Genomic DNA, 27161 nt, shown 5'->3' on the forward strand with positions numbered 1-27161 from the left:
GAATCCTTTTGCACTGCTGGTGGGAATGCAAAGTGGGGCAGCCACTCTGGAAAACAGCATGGGGGATCTTCAAAAAATTAAAAATAAAACTACCCTATGACCCAGCAAGTGCACTACTAGGTATTTAGCCAAGGATACAGAAATGCTGATTCAAAGGGGCACATACACCTTTCAAATGCACCCCAATGTTTACAGCAGCACTATCAACAAGAGCCAAATGACAGAAAGAGCCCAAATGCCCACTGACTGGTGAATGGATAAAGAAGGTGCGCGCGCGCGCGCGCGCGCACACACACACACACACACACACACACACACACACACACACAATGGAATACTACTCAGCAATGAAAAGAATGAAATCTTGCCATTTACAACAACGCAGATGGAACCAGAGTTTATTATGCTAAGCAAAATAAGTCAGATAAAGATAAATATCACATGGTATCACTCATATGTGGAATTTAAGAGACAAAACAGATGAACATGGGGAAGGGAAGCAAAAATAAGATAAAAACAGAGAGGGAGAGACAAACGATAAGAGACTCTCAAATACAGAGAACTGAGGACTGGTGGAGGGGTGCTGGGAGGGGGGAATGGGCCAAATGGGGGATGGGCATTAAGGAGGGCACTCGTTGGGATGACCCCTGGGTATTATATGTAACGGATGAATCACTAAATTCTACTTCTGAAACCACTGTTACACCGTATGTTAACTAGGATTTAAATAAAATTTAAAAATAAAAATAAAACAGTAGAAATAGAAAAAATGAGAAAACAATGCCTCACCCCCCCCCCAAAATAAGATGCACATCACTTAAGGAGAAAATTACTAAATGTTACTAGAGGGCATAAAATTAAAACAAAAGGATTATTAAACTCAACAGTGTAAAACCACCAATTATTCAGTAAATTCTATGCAATTTAAAACAAATTCCCAATAAGTTTATTTTTTAGGAAAACTTTTCAAGAACTCGATCCCAAATTCAAAATGAAAGAACAAAGGGTTAAGAAAGGATATGGAAGAAAAGGAGGGGGGAAAAAATTAAAATACTAGGGGGAAACACCCACCAGGAAAAACCACACATACTTTAAAAACTTGGCAAATGAGGGGCGCCTGGGTGGCGCAGTCGGTTAAGCGTCCGACTTCAACCAGGTCACGATCTCGCGGTCCGTGAGTTCGAGCCCCGCATCAGGCTCTGGGCTGATGGCTCAGAGCCTGGAGCCTGTTTCCGATTCTGTGTCTCCCTCTCTCTCTGCTCCTCCCCCGTTCATGCTCTGTCTCTCTCTGTCCCAAAAATAAATAAACGTTGAAAAAAAAAAAATTTAAAAAAAAAAAACTTGGCAAATGATAGAGAAGGTATTACATCTCAGGGGGGAACAGATAAACTATCAAAATAGTAATGCTAGAACAAAAATCCATACAGAAAAAAATAAAGTCAGATCTTGACCTCATATCGACACCATTCATATCATTAAATTCTAGATGGATTCTTAGACCTATTAAGAAAAGCAAAATGTTTAAAAGAAGACCTAACAGGAGGGCCCCTGCTGGCTCAGTCAGAAGAGCATGTGACTCTTGATCTTGGGGTCACCAGTTTGAGTCCTACGCTGGGTGCAGAGATTAAATAAAACTTTTAAAAAATACAAAAGAAAACCAAATACAAAAGAAAACATAAGAGAATACCTCTGGGACATTACAGTGCTAAACAATTTCTCATGAAAGATTAAAAAAAATCACAATCGGGGCGCCTGGGTGGCGCAGTCGGTTAAGCGTCCGACTTCAGCCAGGTCACGATCTCGCGGTCCGTGAGTTCGAGCCCCGCGTCGGGCTCTGGGCTGATGGCTCAGAGCCTGGAGACTGTTTCCGATTCTGTGTCTCCCTCTCTCTCTGCCCCTCCCCCGTTCATGCTCTCTCTCTGTCCCAAAAATAAATAAATGTTGAAAAAAAAAATCACAATCGATAATGAAATATTATGATAAAGTTTAAAACTTTTATCAGCAACAATGCAACAGAATTTTCTACAATAATGGAAACGTCTTGGGGGCGCCTGGGTGGCTCAGCTGGTTGAGTGTTTGATTTGGGCTCAGGTCATGATCTCGCAGTTTGTGAGCTCGAGCCCTGCATCGAGCTCTGTACTGACAGCTCAAAGCCTGGAGCCTGCTTTGGATTCTGCGGCTCCCTCTCTCTCTGCCCCTCCCCGACTTGTACTCTCTCTCTCTCAAAAATAAATAAAAATAAACATTAAAAAATGTTTTTAAAAAGTAATAATGAAAACGTCTTGTGTCATCAGTGAATACAGTAGCCACTACTAGTCCCATGAGGCTACTGAGGAACTGAATGTATAATCCCATTTAACTTTAACTAAATTGAAACTATATTTAATTTATATTAGTGACTGCTCTACTGGACATCATAGTTTTATATTAAAAACATACCGTAAAGACAAAGATTAGGAGATCTTCAGGATAAAACAAAGGGTTAGTATTCTAAGCATATTTCAAATAAATCCTAAAATCGATTAGAAAGATAAAATGATCCCAGAGAGAAATTGGTAGAGGCTATGAAAAGGTTATTCACACATAATGCAAACTGAAAGATCACTTAACAAAAGAAGGTAAACCTCACTAGCTGCCAAGGAAATGCAAGATGAAACAGTAAGACACCATTTTCACACCCATCAGATAATAACAAGCATCCAAAGAATAAGGAAAATGGAAACTCCCACACTCTGCTGGTGTGAGAACAATTTTGCAATAGTAAAGTGGGAAAGATGTGTTTTATGCTCCAATTCTACTTCTGGATATGCACCCTAAAGACTTACACATATGCGCAAGAAGTCATTTATAATATTCACTACAGGACTGTTTTTAAACAGGGGTGGGAGGTACAACCTAAGTGCCCATCACTAAGGGATACATGAATAAAATAGTATGTATACAGTAAAATACTATGCAGCAACTACAACAAACTACAGCTATGTGGATCAACATTGATAAATGTATAAAAAAGATCAGTAAAAAAGCAAGTGAGTATAGGTGCAAAATGATGTCATCATTTATATGAAGTTTTAAAAACATACTGGAGCACCTGGGTGGCTCAGTCAGTTAAGCGTCCGATTTCGGTTCAGGTCATTATATCACAGTTTGTGAGTTTGAGCCCCACTTTGGGCTCTGTGCTGACAGCTCGGAGCCTGGAGCCTGCTTCGGATTCTGTGTCTCCCTCTCTCTCTGCCCCTCGCCCGCTTGTACTCTGACTCTCTCTCTCTCTCAGGAATAAATAAACTCAAAAAAAAAAAAAAACCCATTAAACAAAATGATACAGCCTCTGTGGGAAACAATTTGGCAAATCCTCAAAAAGTTAAACACAGAATTACCATATAACCCAACAATTCCACTCTCAGCTACATACCCAAAGAATAGAAAGCAGGGACTCAAACACATATCTATCTGTACACCAATGTGTATGGACAGCATTATTCATAGCAGCCAAAAGGTAAAACAATCCAAGTGTCATCAAAAGACGAATGGATGAATAAATGAAATGTGACATATTCATACAATAAAAATATACTCCACCATATAAAAGGAATAAAATTTTGACATATGCTACAAGGATGGCCCTTAAACACTACGCTAAGGGAAATAACACAGACACAGAACATATACCATATGATTCCACTTCTATGCAGTAACTAGAATAGGCAAATTCAGACAGAGAGTGAATGTGACTAATGCCACTGAATTGTATATACACAAATAGTTCAAATGACAAATATTATGTTACATATATTTTAGCCCCAAAAAACTTAAAATTTTTTTAAATAAAAAAGCAAGGGGCTCCTAGGTGGCTCAGTTGGTTATGCATTGAAATTCAGCTCAGGTCATGATCCCACATTTCGTGAGTTCAAGCCTTGCTTCAGATGAGCCCTGCTTCTCTCTCTCTCTCCCCCTTCTCTGCCCCTTGTGGGATTCCCTCTCCTTCCCTCCCTCTCTACCCCTCACTCCCTTGAGCGCGCTGTCTCTCAAAAATAAAAAAATAAATAGGGGCACCTGGGTGGCTCATTCAGTTAAGGGTCTGACTTCAGCTCAGGTCATGATCTCACGGTTTTTGAGTTTCAGCCCGTGTCAGGCTCTATGCTGACAGCTCAGAGCCTGAAGCCTGCTTAGGATTCTGAGTCTTCCTCTCTCTCTCTCTCTCTGCTGCTCCTCCCATCTTGCTCGCTCTCACGCGCTCTCTCTCCCTCAAAAATAAGTAACACATTAAAAAAAAAAAATTTCAGCTGCATATATTTTTTAAATAAATAAAATAAAAGAGCAAACTAAATGATGCCTTATGGTGTTTATGGTCACGGATCTAAGTATGAAACTTAGAACAGGAAGGATATACACCAACTTCAGGAACACTATTATCACTGGGGAGAAAAGAAGGGGGAATGGGATTACGGAGGGGTCCAAAGAGACCAGCAACTGTATCTACAAGATTTTATTTAGTTCTCCCTACAAGTTAATAAAAACAACAAGGCAAAACCTTAACAACTGTTAATCTGGATAATGGATACATTGACGCTAGGATACTATTGTCCCATTTTTTTTTCCTGTATATTTGAAAATGTTTCTCACATTTTCTGGTTTCAGTTTCTTCTATACCTATGAGAAAGAAGAGGCCAGAGAAAACAAGCACAAGAGGCCACAGTGATCATCTGTCTGAATTTAAATGACTAAAATAGTAGAGAATGCCTTACACAGTAAGTATGAGGTCCAAAAGGAGTACTTTACAAAGGGTGACTAGACTTGAAGGTCCCAGTTCAGATTTGTCTGGCCAGAGTCAGAAAGAGAACTCTCACACTAATGTCATTCAGCTAAATAATACAGAAGGTATGTGCCCACAAGAAAGAACATCTATCAACTAAGCAGCATTAGCTATTCCTTAACAAGTTTTGAAGACTTCTTCCTCTTACTGACATTCTATATGCAGCACTAATTCATTCAGCCTTGCAATAACATTCTTTTAAAGCATAAGCTTTATAATATGGACCCTACAATTCTCCACAGATATTCCCCAATGCTAAATGTCTCCCAACTATTTTAACCTTCTTTGCCTCACAGAATCTTTTCACAGCCATTTATTCAGCACATTCATTCCATGCAAAGAACTAGACCGAGTGGTGTTACAAAAGACATATCCATGGAATTTATGCACAACGAACTCAGCACCTAAACTGTTGTTAAAATAAAAACTCAGAAGAAATAGAAGATAAGGTACTTAGAAGGTACTTAAGAAGTAATAAGAACACTACATGTAAAGCATCACAAGACTTAGAGGAGGAAAGATACATTTTTGTTGGGCAGCGATCAGGCAAGGCTTTCAGCCTGGGCCCTAACAAAGAGGCAGATTCTAGAAAACTCAAGATAATTAACTCTAGAGTTATTACGAATTTACTGATGTGGATGGGTACAAAATTAATACAAATCAGTATCCTTCATATTTATAACAACTAGTGAGAAGAAATAATGTAAGAAAACACAACATCTATAATAGCAACAAAAAAGATAAAATTCCTAAACATATACATTTTTTTCCTATGTTAGTTCTAAGAACTGTATGGAGAATATATACATGCTAACTGGTTTGAACAAAATCCTACAGTTTTACATATTACACAATAATAGTATGTTGGATAGAAGAAAAACAACAGTCAATTCTCCATAAACTAACATGTAAAGGTTTTGTTTTGTTTTCACATTTTTAAAAATTCTAATTCCAGGGTAGTGAACATACAGTGTTAAATCAGTTTCAGGCGTACGACAGTTGAATGTATAGATTCACTTGGGCTGCTTATCCATAGTTTGGCTATTGTAAATAATGCTGCAATAAACACAGGGGTGCATATATTGCTTCCAATTAGTGTTTTAACAGCCTCTGGGTAAATACCCAGTAGTGTGATTACTAGATCATAAGGTGGTTCTATTTTTAATTTTTTGAATAACTCCATTCTGTTTCCACAGTTTGCATCAGTTTGCATTCCCACCAACAGTGCAAGAGAGTTCTCCTTTCTTCACATCCTTGCCAAAATCGGTTGTTTCTGGATTTTAGCCACTCTGACAGGTATGAGGTGGTACCTCATTGTGGTTTTGATTTGCATCTCCCTAATGATGACTGATGTTGAGCATCTTTTTATGTGTCTGTTGTCCATCTGGGCATCTTCTTTGGAGAAATGTCGGTTCATGTCTTCTGCCCACTGTAAATTGGATCATTTGTTTTTTCCGTGTTGAGTTATATCAGTTCTTTATATATTTTATATACTACAACCCTTCACCAAATATGTCATTTGGAAATATCTTCTCCCATTCTGCAGGCTGTCTTTTCATTCTCCTGTGTTATTTCCTTTGCTGTGCTGTGCAGCAACTTTTCATTTTGATGTAGCCCCAGAAGTTTATTTTTGCTTGTTTCCCCTGCCTCAGGAGACCTATCTTGAAGGATGTTGCTAAGATTGATGTCTGAGAAATTATTGCCTGTGTCCTTTTCTGGGATATTTATGGTTTCAGTTCTCACATTAGGTCCTTGATCCATTTTGGGAGTATGGTGTATAAAGGGTCCAGTTCCACTCTTTTGCATGATGCTGTCCAGTTTTCCTAACACCACTTGTTGAAGAGAGTTTTTTCCCCGTTGCACATTCTTGCCTCCTTTGTCAAAGATAAACTGACCATATAATTATGTGTTTATTTCTGGGCTTTCCATTCTGTTCTATTTGATCTACAGGTCTGTTTTTGTGCCAGTACCATACTATATTGGTTACTACAGCTTTATAGTATATTTTGATATCTGGGACTGTGATACCTCCAACTTTACTTTTCCTTTTTAAGGTTGCTGTGACTATCGGACGACTTTCATGGTTCCAGACAAATTTTACAATCGCCTGTTTTGGTCATGTGAAAAATGCTATTGGTATTTTGATAAGGATTGCATTTAAATCTGTAGATTGCTTTAGGTAGTATGGACATTTTAACAATATTTCTTCTTCCTGTCCATGAGCATGGAATGTCTTTCCATTTCTTTGTGTTGTCTTCAATTTCTTTTATCAGTGTTTTATAGTTTTCAGAGTGCAGATATTTCACCTCTTTGGTTAGGTTTATTCCTAGGCATTTTATTATTTTTGGTGCCATTGTAAATGGGATTATTTTCTTAATTTCTCCTTCTGCTGCTTCCTTATTAGTGTATAGAATTGCAACAGACTTCTGCAAACTGATTTTGTATCTTGCAACTTTACTGAATTCATTTATTAGTTCTAATAGTTTTGGTGTTTTTTTTTTTGTTTTTTTTTTTGTTTTTTTTTTTTTAAGATTTTACTTTTAAGTAATCTCTACACCCATCATGAGGCCCAAACTTACAACCCCTGAGATCAAAAGTCGCAGGCTCCATTGACTGAGCAGGCAGGCACCCCTATCAAATCTAACAGTTTTTGGGGGAGTCTTTAGGGGCTAATCTGTAAAAAAAAAGTAATTCCAATAACATCCCAACAGAATTTTGTTTTTCATCTAGTAAATAGACTCTCAAGTCCACACAGGGAAACAAATAAGCAAGGTCAGACATATTAAATGGGGGAGACTAGTCTTTTTAGATGTTCAAAAGCTAAAATAAATACAACAGTGAGGTAATGGAACTTAAAAGATAACAGAAATGAATAAGCAAATAAATCTACACAAATATATACACACACAAAAATTTAACGTATGCTATACATGAAAACTTAGTGAACTTTTTGTTAAAGGGACAGGTAATAAATATTTTAAGCTTACAGGCAATATGGGCACTGTGATATTGTCAATATGGGCACTAACCAATTCTGATGTTTTAGTGCAAAAGAAGCCCAAGACATTATGTAAATGAAGGAACATGGCTGTGTTCCAATAAAACTTTTATTTCTAAAGACAATTAGCAGGTCAATGGACCATTGTCTGCTAACCTGATACAGACATAAATGCCAAACACTGCAAAAAAAATAAATTATTCAATAAATGAGACTAGAGCAACCACATACCTGTCACGTAAAATAAAGTTGGATCTATACCTCACACGGTACCCAGGATAAATTCCAAATGAATAAAAGATACAGGAGACTTTATTTAATCCATGTCTTTAGGAATGGGTACATGCTATAGTATTGTGTAAATCAGCTCCTCATAGTTAGCTAATCATCTACTCTAGCTTGCCCATCCATACTTGGCACTCATTACCTATATGCAGAATGAAAATTATCTTTCTAAAGCTTACAATGTCAAACACTATAATATTTCCTATATCATTAAAAATATTCATGGAAACAAGTGAAGATCATCAAAAATAGTGGACATGGAGCATCATCAAGGAACTACTAATTACATTGAAAGAGAAAACCAAATGGAAATCCAAGTTCTTCAAATTTAATAAGCATGCTATAAGATAGACAGGAAGACCAAGAAATAGAAAATGGAGATGCCACTTAGTCTAAAATTTTCTATTTTCAATGTAGTCCTTTATTTTCACATTTCAAAGAGTCTTATTCACAAAATTATACAAATGACATCAACAAAATATTATTGGGCAATTTCTGCCTAAAGTGAAGGATAACTAAAGCTCCCTAAGACTTTTTGCAAAAATAGACATGCACCTATAATTCATTTGGTATTCAATTTATCATAATCAAGGCATTATTCATAACGACGAAAAAGTGGAAACAACCCAAAAGCCAATCAACGGATGATGGATAAACAAAATGTGGCATATCCATAAAATGGACTATTATTCATCCATAAAAACAAATTAACCACTGACTCATGCTACGCCATGGATGAACCTTAAAAAATTTTAAGCACAATAAAAGAAGCCAGACACAAAGGGCTTGTAATATAATCATATCCCATGATTACATTTGTATGAAATGTCCAGAATAGGTAAATCCATAGAGAACGAAAATGGATTAGTGGTTGCTAGGGATGAAGGAATGGAGGAATGAAGAGTGACCACTAACTGGTGCAAGGGGTTTTTTTTGGAATAATGAGAATGTTCTGGAATTAGATAGTGGTTATGGTTGTACAGCTATGACTATAATAAAAGCCACTGAATTGTACATTTTAAGAGGATGAATTTTATGGTATGTGAATTATATTTCAACTTTTTAAAAAAGCTCCCACACTTCCAAAAACCCATTACATGAAATAAGGACATATTTGTAAAATGAAGCCCTATGGAGCCAAAGAATCCAAATTTATTTAATACTTACTCATATATGCACATTTACAATATTCTGCAGAAACAACTCAGAAGTGACACTGAGACAAGTTTAACATTTTTTAACTTAATTTACCTGTGTACATTAGAGAGGAGAGTGGATACCGCAAGCCAAGTGCATCTTCTGTAAAGGAATCAACAAAGTCCTCCAGCATTTGAAGCCCAAAATCTTTGCCTCGATACTTCTTTCTTACAAACATTGTATCAAGGACTGGCAGTTGGTAGCTTTGGGTAAGAAATGAGGCACATACACTTCCTGTAGTCATAAAACAGAAACCCAACAATTTTTCACATTAAAAGGCCAAATATGTACATACATTTAAAGAACATGAGTCAACAGTCTTTCTAGAAATGGTTAGTTTTTTACTACATCAAGAAGAATGTTGGGGCGCCTGGGTGGCGCAGTCGGTTAAGCGTCCGACTTCAGCCAGGTCACGATCTCGCGGTCCGGGAGTTCGAGCCCCGCGTCAGGCTCTGGGCTGATGGCTCAGAGCCTGGAGCCTGTTTCCGATTCTGTGTCTCCCTCTCTCTCTGCCCCTCCCCCGTTCATGCTCTGTCTCTCTCTGTCTTAAAAATAAATAAACGTTGGGAAAAAAAAATTTAAAAAAAAAAAAAAGAAGAAAGTTAAATAAATGGATCAATTTCATAATATAAAATCCTTTCCAGCTGCTATTACACATCAAAAAGTATATATGTGATAATGAGAAGAGCTACGTATTTTGTTTGCCAACAGTATCACCTAACACAAGTAACTATTCTTCCTCATTTTATGAGCTATATACTAGAATATGCATCTCTGTAGACTTGCACAACTTTAAAACTCATCAATTGGGGCACCTGGGTGGCTCGCTCAGTCGGTTGAGCGTCCGACTTCGGCTCAGGTCATGATCTCACGGTTTGTGAGTTCGAGCCCCGCGTTGAGCTCTATGCTGACAGCTCGGAGCCTGGAGCCTGCTTCGGATTCTGTGTCTCCCTCTCTCTGGCCCTTCCCCGTTCATGCTCTGTCTCTCTCTCTCTCTCAAAAATAAACATTCAAAAAAATTACAAAAAAAAAAAACCTCATCAATTACTACATTTTAGAACTGAAAGAGTATCTGATGGCTGCATATAGGTTATAATACACAAAGTATCTCATTCCAGCTATGGTCCCTGAACATCCATCTTATCCCTTTTTCTCTAGTGAGTACAGTCTCATTTTTGTCTACTTCATGATGGCAAAGAACCAAATTAGTTCTCCAGATTTTTAAAGACTATAGATTAGGACTAAATGGAAACATTGGTCTTAGAAATGGCTATGTTAGCAATCTTTTTGCTGGGAGTCTATTTTTTAAAATACCCTGTATGTTTAAGGTTAAACAGGATATATAATTTATATTAACTAAATATGCCTCTTATTACACAGGTATACTGGTTTGTCTTTTAAGAACCCTGATTTGTGTTCTGACCCTCTAATTAGATGTGTTAGCACCTTAACACATTTTAAGACAGTACATAAGTTGTGGGCATCATGGTAGGGTATCCCACACTTATCTCTATTAACTTTAGAATTAGTTCATATTTATCAGTCAATATTCTACTCTTTTTGTGCCATAAATAAAATAACTTACTGTTCTCAGATTATTCATATTATTTGAGATAAATTCCAATAATGAAGTTCAAGGAGGAAACAAAATTTCAGGTAACAAACAACTTACAAATTGACTTTCACCAATCATATCATTTGATGAACTGGTCAATATAACAAGATTTTTTATTAGTTGAACCAAATAATTTGAATTACTTATGATTAAATTGGAGAATTTCAGTAACAGTCTCCAAGACTATCAACTAATTTAAGTTTACAATAGGAAATTCACATTACTTGGATTTTTTTTTTTTTTTTTTTTTTTAAATTTTTTTTTTTTTTTTTTCAACGTTTATTTATTTTTGGGACAGAGAGAGACAGAGCATGAACGGGGGAGGGGCAGAGAGAGAGGGAGACACAGAATCAGAAACAGGCTCCAGGCTCTGAGCCATCAGCCCAGAGCCTGACGCGGGGCTCGAACTCCCGGACCGCGAGATCGTGACCTGGCTGAAGTCGGACGCTTAACCGACTGCGCCACCCAGGCGCCCCAACATTACTTGGATCTTAACTGCCAACATATGGTTAGGGTATATCTATGGGTTAAAAGGTCTTAAATAATGACTATAGTTAACAATACTGTGTACTTGAAATTTGCTAAGAAGAAATTACATGTTATCACTATACAAAAAAAGAGAAAATGGTAACTATGTGCAGCAATATATGTTAATTAGCTTGATTTTGGTGACTCACAATGTATACATATATCATCAAGTCGTACACCTTAAGTATGTACCACTTTTAATTGTCAATTTTACTCACAAAGCTGAAATATACAAATTGCTTGTAAAAGTCTAACAGGTAGTCTCAGCAACAAGCTATTTTGACCGTAATCAATTTATATATAATACCTTGAAATTAGAGTTTTTTATAATATAACTGCTAATAGTGATTCTGAAATCAAAAGAGACATTACTTCATAAGCACTAGTAGTTCAAAGGACAAAGAAAAAATGAGAAGTAAAAGCACTGTCTGGTTCTAATTCTCAGTATGGAGCCTGAGGATTTTTGGCCATTCACTATTGTACAAGTTTCAGGTTCCTTACAGAAAAATCATAATTTCATGACAGAAATTTGCCACAAATTGATTTTTTTTGTTTCACACAAACATTTCTTCGAGTAGAGAAGAGGTAAATTCCAGCATCTTCAAGTGTTAAAGTTTATGGAATTAGTGTCCATAAAGTTTAAAATTCTTCTATTTATTTACCACATAGATGCTCCTTGCAAAAAAAAACAAAAAAAAAACAAAAAAAACCATGCAGATTCTCTTCCTTTATTTAAATATTTATACAGTTGACCCTTGAACAACTTGGGAGTCTGGGGCACTGACCCCTGAGCAGCTGAAAATCCACCTGCCACTAATAGCCTACTATTGACTGGAAGCCTTACTAATACCAAACAGTCCACTCACATCCATTTTGTATGTTATATGTATAACATACTATATTTTTCCAATACAGGAAGCTAGAGAAAAGAAAATGTTATTAAGAAAGTCACAAGACCGGGGCGCCTGGGTGGCGCAGTCGGTTAAGCGTCCGACTTCAGCCAGGTCACGATCTCGCGCTCTGCGAGTTCGAGCCCCGTGTCAGGCTCTGGGCTGATGGCTCAGAGCCTGGAGCCTGCTTCCGATTCTGTGTTTCCCTCTCTCTCTGCCCCTCCCCCGTTCATGCTCTGTCTCTCTCTGTCCCAAAAATAAATAATAAAACATTGAAAAAAAAAATTTTTTTTAAATAAAAAAAAAAGAAAGTCACAAGAAAGAGAAAATACATTTACAGTACTGTACTGTATTTACTGAAAAAAATGCATATATAGTGGAGTCATACAGTTCAAACCTATGTTGTTCAAGGGTCAACTGTACTTTGTATACAGGTTTTACTGGATTATCTAGTAAAGCAAAACCACAACCTGCTAACTTAGATGAAAGATGAAGTTTCATTAAATTTACTAACTGAAATTGAATTAAATTTAGCATTGCACATGGTAGACTGAATACTTATAATCCTCAAAGTTCCAACTTGACCACCTTCTTCCATATATTCTCTGGGAAATCTCACCTACTCCCAAGGCTTCTACCATCTATCCAAATGATGATGATCACTCATCTTTAATTTATTTAATACATGAGACTTTTCCAACATTAAGAATGGAAGTGCTCACATAAATGTAAATATAACAAAAATCATATGATTAGTTCAATAAACAGGAAAAAGAAAAACATCTGACAAAACCCAACACCTTTCATGATAAAAATACTCAATCTCCTAAACCTCATAAACCTCATAAAGGGACTATGAAAAACCCACAGCTAACATCACACTTAATGATGAAAGACTGGACGGTTTCTCCTAAGATCAGGAATAAAACAAAACTTCATTCTCACTGCTTCTATTCAACACTGTACTAGAGGTTCTAATTAAGCAAGAAAAGCAAACAAAAGACAGCTAACCTGAAAAGAAAGAAGTAGAGCTACATTTTCAGATGACATGATTTTGTATATAGAAAATCTTAAGGAATCCACAAAAAATTATTAAAACTGATAAAAGGCACATCAGCAAGGATGCAGGACACAAGGTCAATATACACTCAATTATATTTCTATATACCAGCAATGAACAATTTGAAAATGAAATTAAATAAAACAATTTACCACAGCATTAACAAATAATAAAATTCTTACAAATAAACAACAAAAAAACTGCAAAGCTTAATATGCTTACTGAAAACTGCAAACATTGTTAAAAGAAATTAAAGAACATCTAAATAAATGAAAAGACATCCATGTTCTTGGATCAGAGGACTTATAATTATTAAATGTCAATATATTCCCCAAATTGACCTAAAAATTGACAATTCTCAGCTACATTTTTTTGCAGAAATTGTCATGGTCTGGGGCACCTGGAGGGCTCAGTCGGTTAAGCATGGATTCCTGATTTCAGCTCAGGTCATGATCTCACAAACAGAGCACAGAGTAGCACAGAGCCTGCTGGGGAATCTCTCCCTTTCTCTCTCTGCCCCTCCCCACTTGCTCATGCTGTTTCTCTAAATAAATAAATAAATAAATAAATAAATAAATAAACAAACAAACTAACTAACTAACTTTAAAAAAAAAGAAAAGAAACTGACAAGGTGATCCTAAATTCATATGAATTGCAAAGGACCTCAAAAAGCAAAAACAATCTTAATGAAAAACAAAGTTGGAGGATTCACACTTGCCATTTTCAATCTTATAAAGCTGCAGTAATCAAGACAGTATGGTACTGGCACATGAACAGATACAGAGATCAGTGGAATAGAACTGAGGGTCCAGAAACAAGACTTCATATTTATAGTCAAATCATTTTTGACAGGGGCTCCAGCTCAACTCTATGGAAGAAGAATAGCCTTTCCAATGAATAGTCCTGGGATGACAAGATATTCACCTATGCAAAAAAAAAAAAAGCAAAAAAAAAAAAAAAAACCATGATGGACTCCTTTCCTCACAACTTATAAGCAAATTAAATGCAAAAGGATTATCAACCTAAATATAAGAGCTAAAACTATAAAGCTTTAGAGGAAAAGATAGCAATATATCTTTATCACCTTGGATTACACAAAGCTTTCTTAGATAAATACCAAAAGCAAAAGTGACAAAGAAAAAGAAGATAAATTGTATTTCATCAAAATTTAAAAATTCTGTGCTTGAAAGGACACCATCAAGAAAGTGAAAGACAACCCCAAAATAGGAAAAAATATTTCCATATTATATATCCCAGAAAAGATTTGTATATCAAATTGATAAAGAATGCTTATTAACTCAATAATAAAAAGACAAACAAAATTGTATTTTAAAATGGGCTAAGGACTGGAGCACGCCTTGGTAGCTCAGTCAGTTAAGTATGTGACATCGGCTCAGGTCATGATCTTGCAATTCGTGGGTTTGAGCCCTGCATCGGGCTCTGTGCTGACAGCTCAGAGCCTGGAGCTTGCTTTGGATTCTGTGTCTCCCTCTTTCTCTGCCCCTCCCCTGGCTCACGTTCTCCCTCCTCCCTCCCTCCCTCCATCTCTCCCTCTCTCAAAAATAAATAAACATTAAAAAAAATCTTTTCAAATAGACTAAGGATTTAAATACACACTTCTCCAAAGAAGACATACAAATGGCTGACAGGCATATGAAAAAACATTCAATGTCACTCATCATTGGGGATACTCACATCAAAACAATAAAGAAGTATCACTTCACGCCTGTCAGAATGACTATTACCAAAAAAAAAAACAAAAAACAAAGACATCAAGTGTTGGTGATGGAAAACTGGAACCCTTGTACACTGTTGATCATAATACAAAATGGTACAGCCGCAATGGAAACAATATAGAAGTTCTTCAAAAAATCAAAAATATAACTACCATATCATCCAGCAATGGCACTTCTGGGTATTTATCTAAAAGAATTGAAATCAGGATCTCAAAGAGATATCAGTAATCCCACGTTCATTTCAGCACTATTCAAAATAGCCAAGATGGTATGACAACCTGAATGTCCCCTAGTGATGGGTGAGTCAATAAAGAAAATGCGATATACACATATAATGGAATAATATTCAGCCTTTTAAATAATAAATCTCATAGAGCACCTGGGTGGCTCAGTCAGTTAAGCATCTGACTTCAGCTCAGGTCATGATCTTGCTGTTCCTGAGTTAGAGCCCCACATCAGGATCCTCTATTCCACTTCAGATCCTCTGTTTCCTTCTCTGTTTACCCCTCCCCTGATGGTGTGTGCACGCACACACACACTCTCTCACTCTCTCTCTCTCTCTCTCAAAAATAAATAATGTAAAAAAATAAAAAATAAATCTTGTGATATATGATAACATGAATGAACCTTGAGGACATCATGCTAAATGAAATAAGCCAGCCACAGAAGTTAAAATACCGTGTGACTCCAACCATAAGAGGTATCTAAAAGAGTCAAACTCTTAAAGCAGAAAACAGTAGTCACCAAGGCAGAAGAGATGAAATGGCGAGTTGACAATCAATGGGTTGAAAGCTTCATTAATCTAAGATCAGTAAATTCTATGGATCCTCTGTATAACATTATTCCTATAGCTAATAATATATCCTACACTTAAAAATCTGTTAGGAGTAAATCTTGTGTTCTTAAGCCAGTAAAGTAAGGATTTAAAAAAGCTTTTTCAAGATAAATAATGCACATAGAAAGTAGATTACTGGTTTCCAGGGACTGTTGGGTGAAGAAAATGAGTGACTGCTAACGGTCACAGGCATTCTTTTTGAAGTGATGAAAATGTTTTGGAAGTAGACAGTGGTGATGGTTGCACAACTTTGTGAATACATAAACATCACTTTAAAAAGAGTAAATTCCTTGGGGAGCCTGGGTAGCTCAGTCGGTTGAGCATCTCACTTGGGCTTAGATCATGATCTTGTGGTTTCTGAGTTCAAGCTCCACATCAGGCTCACTGCTGTTGGTGCAAAGCCTGCTTAGGATCCTCTGTCCCCCTCTCTCTGCCCCTCTCCCCCCTTGAACTCCCCCAAAAATAAATACCTAAAAAATTTTTTTTAAAGAGTGAATTTCATGATATGTGAATCTCTAAATTAACTAATGTGAAAGAAACCTGACTAAAACAAAAATGTACATAATGTAATGATTCCATTTTATGAAATTCCAGAAAAAGCAAGCTAATCTATGCTAATAGATAGTTTGCTTGGGGATTCATAGTGGGCAGAGGGATGGTTACCAAGAAACACAAACAAACTATTGGGGATAATGGATATGGTTATTATTTTGATTGTGGTTAATAGTTTCACAGCTTGTATACATATATCAAAACACAATAAATTATCAATTTTATATACTAGCAATTTTTGCATGTCAGTTATACCACAATAAAGCTGAAGGGGGAAAACACACACACACACACACACACACACACACACACACACAAAGACAACCCAATCTACAAATGGTTGCATAAAGGATCTAAAAAGACATTTTTCCAGATAAGACATATATACATGAAATGGCCAATAAACACATGAAAAGACACTCAAAATTCTTAGCCATTAAGGAAATACAATTCAGAATGATAATGCCATGCCACTTCATATCTATTAAACTAACTAAAATAAGAAAGATAGATAAAAATAAGTATTGGTGAGGATGTGGAGAAACGTGGTATATTGTTGGTGGGAATGTAAAATGGTACAATCGCTTTGGAAAACCATTTGGCAGCTCCTCAAAAGGCTAACCTTAGAGTTACCATATGATCCTGCAATTCCGCTCCTAGGTATAAACCCAGGAGAAATAAAAACACATCCACACAAAAACCTACACACAAATCTTCACAACAGCATTATTTATAATAACCAAAAAGTGGCAACAACTCAAAAGTCCATCAAATGATGAAAGACGATATTGGTACATCCATACAAGGGCACAGTATTTGTCCCTAAAAAGGAATGAAGTGGTGATAACATTAACACGCTGCAACATGGACAAAACGTGAATAGTACTCTAAGCCAAAGAAGTCAGACACAAAAAACTACTGTGTCTGATTATATTATTGTAGGACTCCATTTATATGTCCAAAATAGACAAATTTAGAGAGACAGGAATCTAGAGACAGACTAGTGGGTGACTAAGGCCAGACGCTGAGAGAGTTTAAAGTGACTGCCAATGAGTACAACGTTTCCTTTTGGAGATGACCCAAGTGATCTAAATTTGGTTAGGGTGATACTTGTACAATTTGGTGAACCTACTGAAAAAGAAACTGAATTGCATAATTTACATAGGTGAATTGTATGAAATGTGAATACTACCTCAATAAAGCTATTAAAATTTAAATAAAACAGAATAATTTATACCTATGATTCCAATAAATGATTTTTAATCAGATTTTTCATGGAAACTCCCCAAAGCTGATCTTCCCTTACCAACTTTTCAGTAAACCTCATTACCACCCACCCAGCTACTCATAGCAAAAAGTCTATAATTCATCATTAACTCATTTCCTTCATAGCCCATGTACAATCCATCAGAAATCCTGCAGCAGTAACTTCATAATTTATCTCAAATATGATGACTTCTACCCCATCTCCCTTGTCCAAGCCACCATCAGATCTCACCAGGGCCTCTGTGCAACAGCCTCTTAACGAACTAAACTCAACCCCGGCATCTCCTCTCCTGGTTTTTCATACAATAGAGTTAATTATTTATTTTAAACAAAACTCAGATCACATTACACCCATGTTCAAAACCCTTCAATGGACTCTCATTACCAGAAGAAATTCAAACTCTTTCCTTGGCCTACAAGACAATTTAGGATACGGACCTACCTCTCTCTATCCCCATATCACTCACTCCCTCTACTATAGCGACTGGCCTTCTTGCTCTATCTGAAACACCCTAAACTTGCTTCTGCCTCAGGGCTTCTACGTTTCAGTTCTTTGCCCGAAAACCTCTTCACCTGAAACATCACATATCTAATCATCCCTTACTTCCTTCAGAGATGCGTATGTGGACCTTTCTATTTAAAACAGTACCTCCCACACACACTCCGTTCTTTTGTCTACTTTAGTTTTCTTCGCAGCATCGTCCACTTGTCTCTGTTCATTGCTAACTCCTCTAAAATCTAAGTTTCACAAGGAGAATTTATACAATTTTTACTGTCTCTCAGTATCTCCTTCTTGCTCTTTCTCCTATTCACCTTCTTCCCCTTTCCTTCCTCCCCTATCTATTTAACACTTAGAAGTAATTTTTAAAAGATGAATAACATTTGACAATATCATTCAGGGTCTATGTGTCAAATTCAAGAACAGATATTCTGCCCCAGCTGAGTGGCTTTCTGTTCTCATGGAATCACCATTTCTTCTTTGTCCACCAGGAATATGTCTTCCCTCACCTTCATAAAAACTGATTTAATGTCTCATGAAGGCATCAGTGTGTGACTGTCTCCAGAGAATGCATGCATAAAGTGAATTCTTTTTCTTTTATTAAAAAATGTTTTTAATGTTTATTTCTGCAAGAGAGAGACAGACAGAGCACAAGCAGGGGAGGGGCAGAGAGAGAGGGAGACACAGAATCCGAAGCAGGCACCAGGCTCTGACTGTCAGCACAGAGCCCAACGCGGGGCTCGAACTCGTGAACTAGGAGATCGTGACCTGAGCTGAAGTTGGACGCGCAACCAAATGAGCCACCCAGGCGCCCCTGAAGTGAATTCTAAACAAACAATGTGATTATATCTACATGAGAGATCTTGTCATACACCACTAGTCAAGTATCCTTATCACAGTCTCATCACAGCATAAATGCTCTATAAATCAGTTTTAGTAACATTAGCTGTTTTAACAAACCAATATGGAAAGCTTAACATAAGACTCGTTTTTGCTTAAGTAGCAGTCCCACATAGGTGTTAATGCAGAGTGGTTGGTTTTCTGATGCACAACCATCCAAGAAATGTTTCAGTCACCTACTGCTGCCCGACAAACCATCCCAAAATGTACTGGCTTAAAACAAAAACTTGCTTCATTTATCACAACTCTCACATGGTATCAGATGGGGCAATGAAACAGCTCAAAGTCCAAATGGCTTCACTCCCACAAGATACAGTGTATTAGCTTCTGAACTACAAGTGCAGCTGGGCTTACCAGCTGGGAGCCTCAGTTCTCCTCAACACAGCTGTTTGGACTTCCTCACCACATGGCAGTCTCGAAGCAGTCATATTTCTGACATAGTGACTTAGCTTCTAACAGTACAAACTTCCAGGCTTTAAGGTTTAGCACAGCGTCACTTGTGCTGCCTTCTACTGGTAAACCATGTCACAAGGCCAGCTCAGATTCAAGCAAGCTACACAAGCACATAAATACTGGAAACTGGGTAAACTGGACTACCAAAGGAACTCACGTTCCTTCTATCTTGTGGCTTCCCCACAGATGGAGAAAAGCAGTGCATCTTAACCACTTTGATCTGTCACACATATCATTTTTCATCACTTTGGGAACAACTAGTCACACAGCCCCACCTAGCTTAGCCTCAAAAATGAGTGGAAAATATAATTCCTGACTGTGCAGCTATTGGCCAATGACTAGAATAAAGAAGATGAAGCACAAATATTTAGTGGACAGTTGGCAGCTTCCGCTAACTTTCCCCTTTCTCTTATCTCCCACTAGATTAACATTTCCTTTTTAAACTGTCAGGAAATCAATGAGCATATCTCAACAGATACTACCTTCCCCAGGCAGATTCCCTCCACAGTTATGTTTGGTTACTTCACGCTGCTTCCAGTAACTTACATCCTCACACCAATATTCATAAACACACACTCATTTTATACAAGCATTTTGACTGATCTCATCTTTGTTTTAAAATGACACTGATTTCTGGGGCACCTGGCTGGCTCATTCATTGGAGCATGCGACTCCTGATCTCAGGGTTGAGTTTGAGCCCCACAATGGAGGCAGAGATTACTTATCACAAAATCATAAAATCATGCATCCACAAATACACTCATGCATAGATAATAAGCAGAATTGCACTGCCTTCTGTCAAAATCCACACCTCCCCCATGTGATCAAACTTCTATTTCTAACTATCTCTTAGATGTCACATTGGATCATTGAACTTTACATGTCACAAGTGAACTCAAGTATTACCAAATCCACTCCTCCTTCTGTACTCCCATCTTAACATCTTCCCACCCGGGCACCCAAGCCAAAACCCACGTAAGTCATCACTGGTTCCTCCCCTCCCCTTCGACGTACAGACTGGAGTCATCATACTCTGTCCACCCAAAAATCTCCCTCAAATCTGTTTCCTTCTCTATTCCAATTCCCGCATCCCTAATGTCAGTCCTTCTTACGTCTGGACCACTTAAAATAGCTCCCAATTAACTGACTTCCCTGATTTCAGAATACAATTTCCCTACCCAGTCACCAAGTCCTACAAAAATTATCTCACTAAAATATTTAATCATGTTACCCCTACATAAAATCGATAGCTTCTTTGCCAATAAAATTCCAAACTTTAGTATGGCATTTAAGACTTTCACAAGGGGACTTCCATCTTTACCTCTCACCCACTCAACCCTCCCTACCCTTTAGTCCCCCCAGCTTATCCATGATGGCGTCCCAAATACACCTTCAATTTTCATGACTCTGTGCCTTCTTTCATATATTTATATCCCATTTATAAGTTTACTAAGAAGTTCTTGCCCTTCGCCCCTTCTCTGCCTACTGAAAGCCACTTTTAATTATTACTTCCTCAGTGACACCTTCCTCTAGGCAAAATTTGCTGCTCCACTCTTCAGTGACTCCTGTTTGATAACTCGAATACAGTACTTACCAAACTAAATTATAAGTAGCTGTTTAATGACTATAGTTTTCTGTCTCATCCACTAGATTTTTGGTGCTTTGAAGGCAGAGGAACCCAAGACCAGCCATCTTTGTGTCTATATTGACAATGAAAGCACCCCTATACCTCCCTAATAAACAGAACCCTTATTGGAAAGCATGTGGCTTTTTAGATGGCTAGAAATTCACCTCAAAACAAAGTGGCCACTTCATTTCCCAATGACACACTTCGGGTAGCCAACAGTGGTTGAGACTTCCCCATGCCTTTGTTCATTTCCTTTAAAAAAAAAAATTATACCTAGACAGACTCAAGGCCCTACAATATAATCTCACTCCTCCAACACAAATTTCTGCTACGTTTTGCCTTTACCTATACTATCAATCTTTATCATTTTATATCACAGATTGATGTTCCTTTAAAAACAGAAGGGCCAGAGACAGGAATTTCAGTGAACAGGAGGTGAGTGATTTGCCCCAAAAAGGAGGGAAGACAACAGACCATCTCAACTAAAAGATCTAAAAATCATAAAGAAAGCTGACTAGCAAATAATGAGAGAGAAAAAAACACTTCCATTATGAATTGTTACACACGAGGGTTACAAAAATCAAATATATGTCCCTCAGTACTGATCATAAGTCCCTTTGGTAGTGACTCAACAAAATGATAGCTGTTGATTAGATTGTGCCTCCCTGATATGGTTGATTATACTTTCCAAAAATGTGGATCTTCATTTTTTCCCCCAAAATATGGGTCTTCAAATTAGATCAAGGTGGTTCACAGTTGAAACCAAATAATAATGGACATTTCCAAACAGCAACCAAGGACAGTGTCTTCAATTGTTTTTTCCTTCAGCTCATATATGCTAAAATGTGATATCTGATTTACACAAATTTACATCTTTTCTATATCTTGGCAAAGGGCAAAATTATAAAATTTCCACTGAATTAACAAACAGGTCTCTTGTTTTGTTTTTCACAACTACATGAGCTATTTTTCATTAAGTAGTTTTCTAGTTAGCACAACGCTTTTATCATTACAGATGCTGTGAGGACTTACAAAGCTCAGGTAGAGGGCTACCTGGGTGGCTGAGTCAGTTAAGCATCTAACTCTTGATTTCGGGTCAGGCCATGATCTCACAGTAGTGAGATCAAGCCCTGCATCAGGCTCCCCGCTGAGCAAGGAGCCTGCTTGGGATTCTCTCTCTCTCTCTCTCTCTCTCTCTCTCTCTCTCTGTCTCTCTGTCTCTCTTTCTCTCAAGAAAAAAGAGAAAGAAAAAAGAGAAAAAAAAAGTTCAGTTAGGTTTTGTGGTAGACACTGATTAGATTCTGGAAATACAGTAAAACCCCGCATCACAAGTAACTTGGTCTGTGAATGTTTCACAAGACAAGCACCCATTTCTAATATATTTTAACTTGATAAATGACAGCGATGTCTTGCAATACAAGTAGTATGCGACAGCGAATGCCACATGATCAGAACTGAACCAATGTTTCTTGAAATTTGCTTTGATATAGGAGTGCTCTGGATTACAAGCAAGTTTCCAGAACAAATTATGTTTGCAAACCAAGGTTTTACTGTAGTTCCATTTTTAAATGTTCACTTTTATTTTGGTTTTGTTTTTTTTTTTTTAACATTTATTCATTTTTGAAAGACAGAGACAGAGCGCAAACGGGGGAGGGCTAGAGAGAGAGGGAGGGAGGGAGACACAGAATCTGAAGCAGGCTCCAGGCTCCAAGCTGTCAGCACAGAGCCTGATGCGGGGCTCGAACTCACGGACCGCGAGATCATAACCTGAACCAAAGTCAGCCGCTTAACCGACTGAGCCACCCAGGCACCCCTCACTTTTGTTTTTAATCAAACTTTTACATGCATACTGTTTAGAACACAACAGTCCTTTGAGACTCAAAGGAAAAAAAGCAGTCCCATGACGGCCTCTGTGATCCATAAATATTTTCTGCTCCCCAGGAATGACCACTCTGAAACTGTTTAACTGATCTTTCTGGTATTTATTTCCATCTCTAACTAACTTACTACTTTTCTTGATGTTTCCATTCCAGGCACCATCAACAGACTTCCCAGTAAGGAAGGGGAGAGTTTACCTCTTCCACACATTTATACACCCAGTCCCAACTGCACCATAACCACACTTCTTCAGTGCCTTAAGGGCACTATTTCACTTCTTGTGCTCAGTAGTGATGAGAAATCTAATCCTTCTGATTCTTGATCCTTTGTACATATGCTTCTCTCATTCTCTGGAGATGTACAAAATTCTTTTATCCCGGATTTCTGAAATTTCATACTAAACTAGCTCAGTATGAGTCTATTTTCATTCACTGTGATGGATTCTCAATGGGTCCTTTTAATGTGGAAATGCATGTTCTATAGTTCTGAGAAATTTTCTCGAATTATTTCATTGGTCATTTCTTCCCCTCCAGTTTCTCTGTTCTCTCTTGAAACATCTATTTTTCAGACCATTCCTGTAATTTTCTTTCCTATTTTCCATCATTTAGGGTTCATGTTGTAGTTGTTCTACTTTCTGAGCAATTTCCTCAACTTTATCTTTCATACATTGTAATTCTGAACTTCCAAGAGCTCTATACACATTCTTTTAATATATCTTGTCCTCACTTCATCAGTGTAAGGACTATATTAACAATTGTTTTGCTTTTGCATTGTCTGTCTCTTCCAAATTGCTTTAATTCTTTTTTGGTCTCTGTATTTCCTATCAGTGGCTTTCCCTAACTAAGCAATTTCTTCATAGTTAGGAATGAGACATTAAAAAGCTGATTAGATGTTCTGTGTGCACAGTGGTGACGGCTGACAATGAGCTTCACAGAAGGATGATCTGACTGGGACCTTTCCAAGACGAACCACTTACATTGGTATTTGTAAAAATTTTTTTTCTCAGGGCACCTGGGTGGCTCAGTAGCTTAAGCATCTGACTTCAGCTCAGGTCATGATCTCCTGGTTCGTGGGTTTGAGCCCTGCATTAGTCTCTGTGCTGACAGCTCAGAACCTGAAGCCTGCTTCAGCTTGTGTGTCTCCCTCTCTCTCTGACCCTTCCCTGCTCACACTCTCATTCTCTCTAAAACCAACACTAAAAATTTTTTTAAAAAAGAAAACAATTTTTTTCTCTTGGCCACTTCAAATTCCCCAAACATTTTTGCTCATATTGTAACCTTAAAAACTTTTGGAAATACCACGTATTCACACATCTTTGGTAACATCTAAAATTTTCTTAAGTTTCTATAATTTCAAGGATAGAATTTCTATCATATTACCAATATCAACTTCTAAGAAACTATCATAAAAGTTTTAAACTTACAAAATCTTGCAAAAATACAGAGTCCAATATACCCTTCATCCAGCTTCCCCTAATGCTAACTTCTTACAGTATCAAAGTACTATTATCAAAACCAAGAGATGAATATTGATAAAATACTATTAACTAGAACCTTATTCAAATTTCACCACTTTTTCCACTACTGCCTCTTTTCTGTTTCCAAATCCAATCTAGGATTCCATACTGGATTTCGTTTAGTATGTCTTTAGTTCTCATCTTTGATAATTCCTCCAGCTTTGTCTTTCATGATCTTGACACTTCTAGAGATTACTGATCAGTTAGTTTATAGAATAACCTTAAATTTGGCTTTGCAAATGTCTTCTCATTATAAAATTAAGGTTATGTGTTTTGGGCAAAAATACCAAAAATCATGTTATGCCCCTCTCAGTACATCAGAGATCAGGAGTCCACGATATTGACAGGTGTTATTCCTGGTGATATTAACCATGATTTATTAGTTAACAGAGTGTCTGCCATGATTCTCTATGTAAATGTACTATTTTTTCCCTTTACAATTAATAATATTAAAGATAAAAATTATATCACTTTAAAATCTAACGGACCCTAGAAACTATTACCAATTTGATAACCGTTATCATCCCCTTAACTGTTCCTTTACTATTGAACTAACCATTCCTTAACACTCAAAAATGTTACGATGTTCCTTTTTCTCCTTGAATTTCTATTTCTCTTATATGTATTCTACAGAATGTTATCATCATGTAATGTACTTTTATTCTTGGATTATATACTTGATTCTTCAACTGTTTTTCAGTGCAAAAACATACCTGTACACAAATATAAATTTTTTAAATTTCTTGTGACCATACAGTTCTAATTATAAAACCAAAATAAATTTTGGGTTATTATCATCATTAATAATAGTACACAATGGATCAAAACATAAATGTACTCTACATATGGAAAATTACTTATCAGGTGAAAACTAAAATTTTACTCAAAATGTATCTTGAATGAAATAGATGTATCTCACTTTTTTTTTTTTTTTTTTGGTTTATAAATCCATTAATGAATATTACTACCAGAATGAGACAAGGTTCAGCGCTAATCCTATTCCTTTTTTAATAGATAAAAAATACTCAATAACTATAGAAGGGACCAGAAAATCTTTTGTTATAATGATGTTATTAAATTCTGTGAATTCCCTTTGAGTTATGTTCCAGATTTCACACAACAAGCTACTGTAAAAAACTACTTTTAATAATGACATCTCCATAACCCCAAAACCATACAAACTCTAAGTCTCCCACAGTGATCTCTGTACTTCAGACAAAAAAAAAAATTATACAGTTTCTTAAATTTCATTACACTGTAATAGGATTTGATTTCATAAACAGTCAAATCCTATTATATATATAAAACCTTTTATTTTTTTTTTTTTTTTAATTTTTTTTTTCAATGTTTATTTATTTTTGGGACAGAGAGAGACAGAGCATGAACGGGCGAGGGGCAGAGAGAGAGGGAGACACAGAAACGGAAACAGGCTCCAGGCTCTGAGCCATCAGCCCAGAGCCTGACGCGGGGCTCGAACTCCCGGACCGCGAGATCGTGACCTGGCTGAAGTCGGACGCTTAACCGACTGCGTCACCCAGGCGCCCCTATATAAAACCTTTTATATACACATATAAATATATATATAAAAGCATATATAAATATATATCCTTATATATAAATATATATATAAATCCTTATATACATATAAATATATATAAATCCTTTTTATATATAAATATATATGTAAATCCTTACATATATAAATACATGTAAATCCTTATATATATAAATATATATGTAAATCCTTTTAAATGTATATATATATATACTTTTATATATATAAATCCTTTTATATATCAAAACTAATTTTACATCCCAACAAATATCCCAATATACCAATATGCTATTTAACTTAAAAATCATAAAGAGTAATATCATAAGGCTTTCATTCAATACATATTTGTTTAATAAAGATTTTATCTTTTTGTTACTGGGAGTTTTTTTCCTGATACATAGATTATGAATACTTCTATCAGAAAGTGTTTTAGTGGGAATGCAAGCTGGTGCAGCCACTCTGGAAAACAGTATGCAGGTTCCTTAAAACACTAAAAATAGAACTACCCTACGACCCAGCAATTGCACTACTAGGCATTTGTCCAAGGGCTACAGGTGTGCTATTTCAAAGGGACACATGCACCCCCATGTTTATAGTAGCACTATCAACAAAAGCCAAAGTATGTAAGGATCCCAAATGTCCAACGATGGATGAATGGGTAAAGAAGATGTGGTATATATATACACAACAGACTATTACTCGGCAATCAAAACAAATGAAATCTTGCCATTTGCAACTACGTGGATGGAACTGGAGGGTATTATGCTAAGTGAAATTAGAGAAAGACAAAAATCATATGACTTCACTCATATGAGGACTTTAAGAGACAAAACAGATGAACATAAGGGAAGGGAAGCAAAAATAATATAAAAACAGGAGGGGGACAAAACAGAAGAGACTCATAAATATGGAGAACAAACTGAGGGTTACTGGAGAGGTTGTGGGAGGGGGGATGGGC

General features: G+C 36.8%; 1 protein-coding gene across 1 annotated transcript in view; it reads right to left on the minus strand.

Moving 5' to 3' along the window:
* FAM169A (family with sequence similarity 169 member A) overlaps positions 1-27161 on the minus strand; it is a 70242-nt gene that overhangs the window by 17038 nt on the left and 26043 nt on the right. The window contains exon 6 of the mRNA XM_030323045.2: positions 9348-9527. Within this exon, the coding sequence (XP_030178905.1) occupies positions 9348-9527 (180 nt within the window). The remainder of the gene's footprint in view (positions 1-9347; positions 9528-27161) is intronic.

The sequence above is a fragment of the Lynx canadensis genome, chromosome A1 (genome assembly GCF_007474595.2).
Source record: "Lynx canadensis isolate LIC74 chromosome A1, mLynCan4.pri.v2, whole genome shotgun sequence".
NCBI classification, from domain to species: domain Eukaryota; kingdom Metazoa; phylum Chordata; class Mammalia; order Carnivora; family Felidae; genus Lynx; species Lynx canadensis.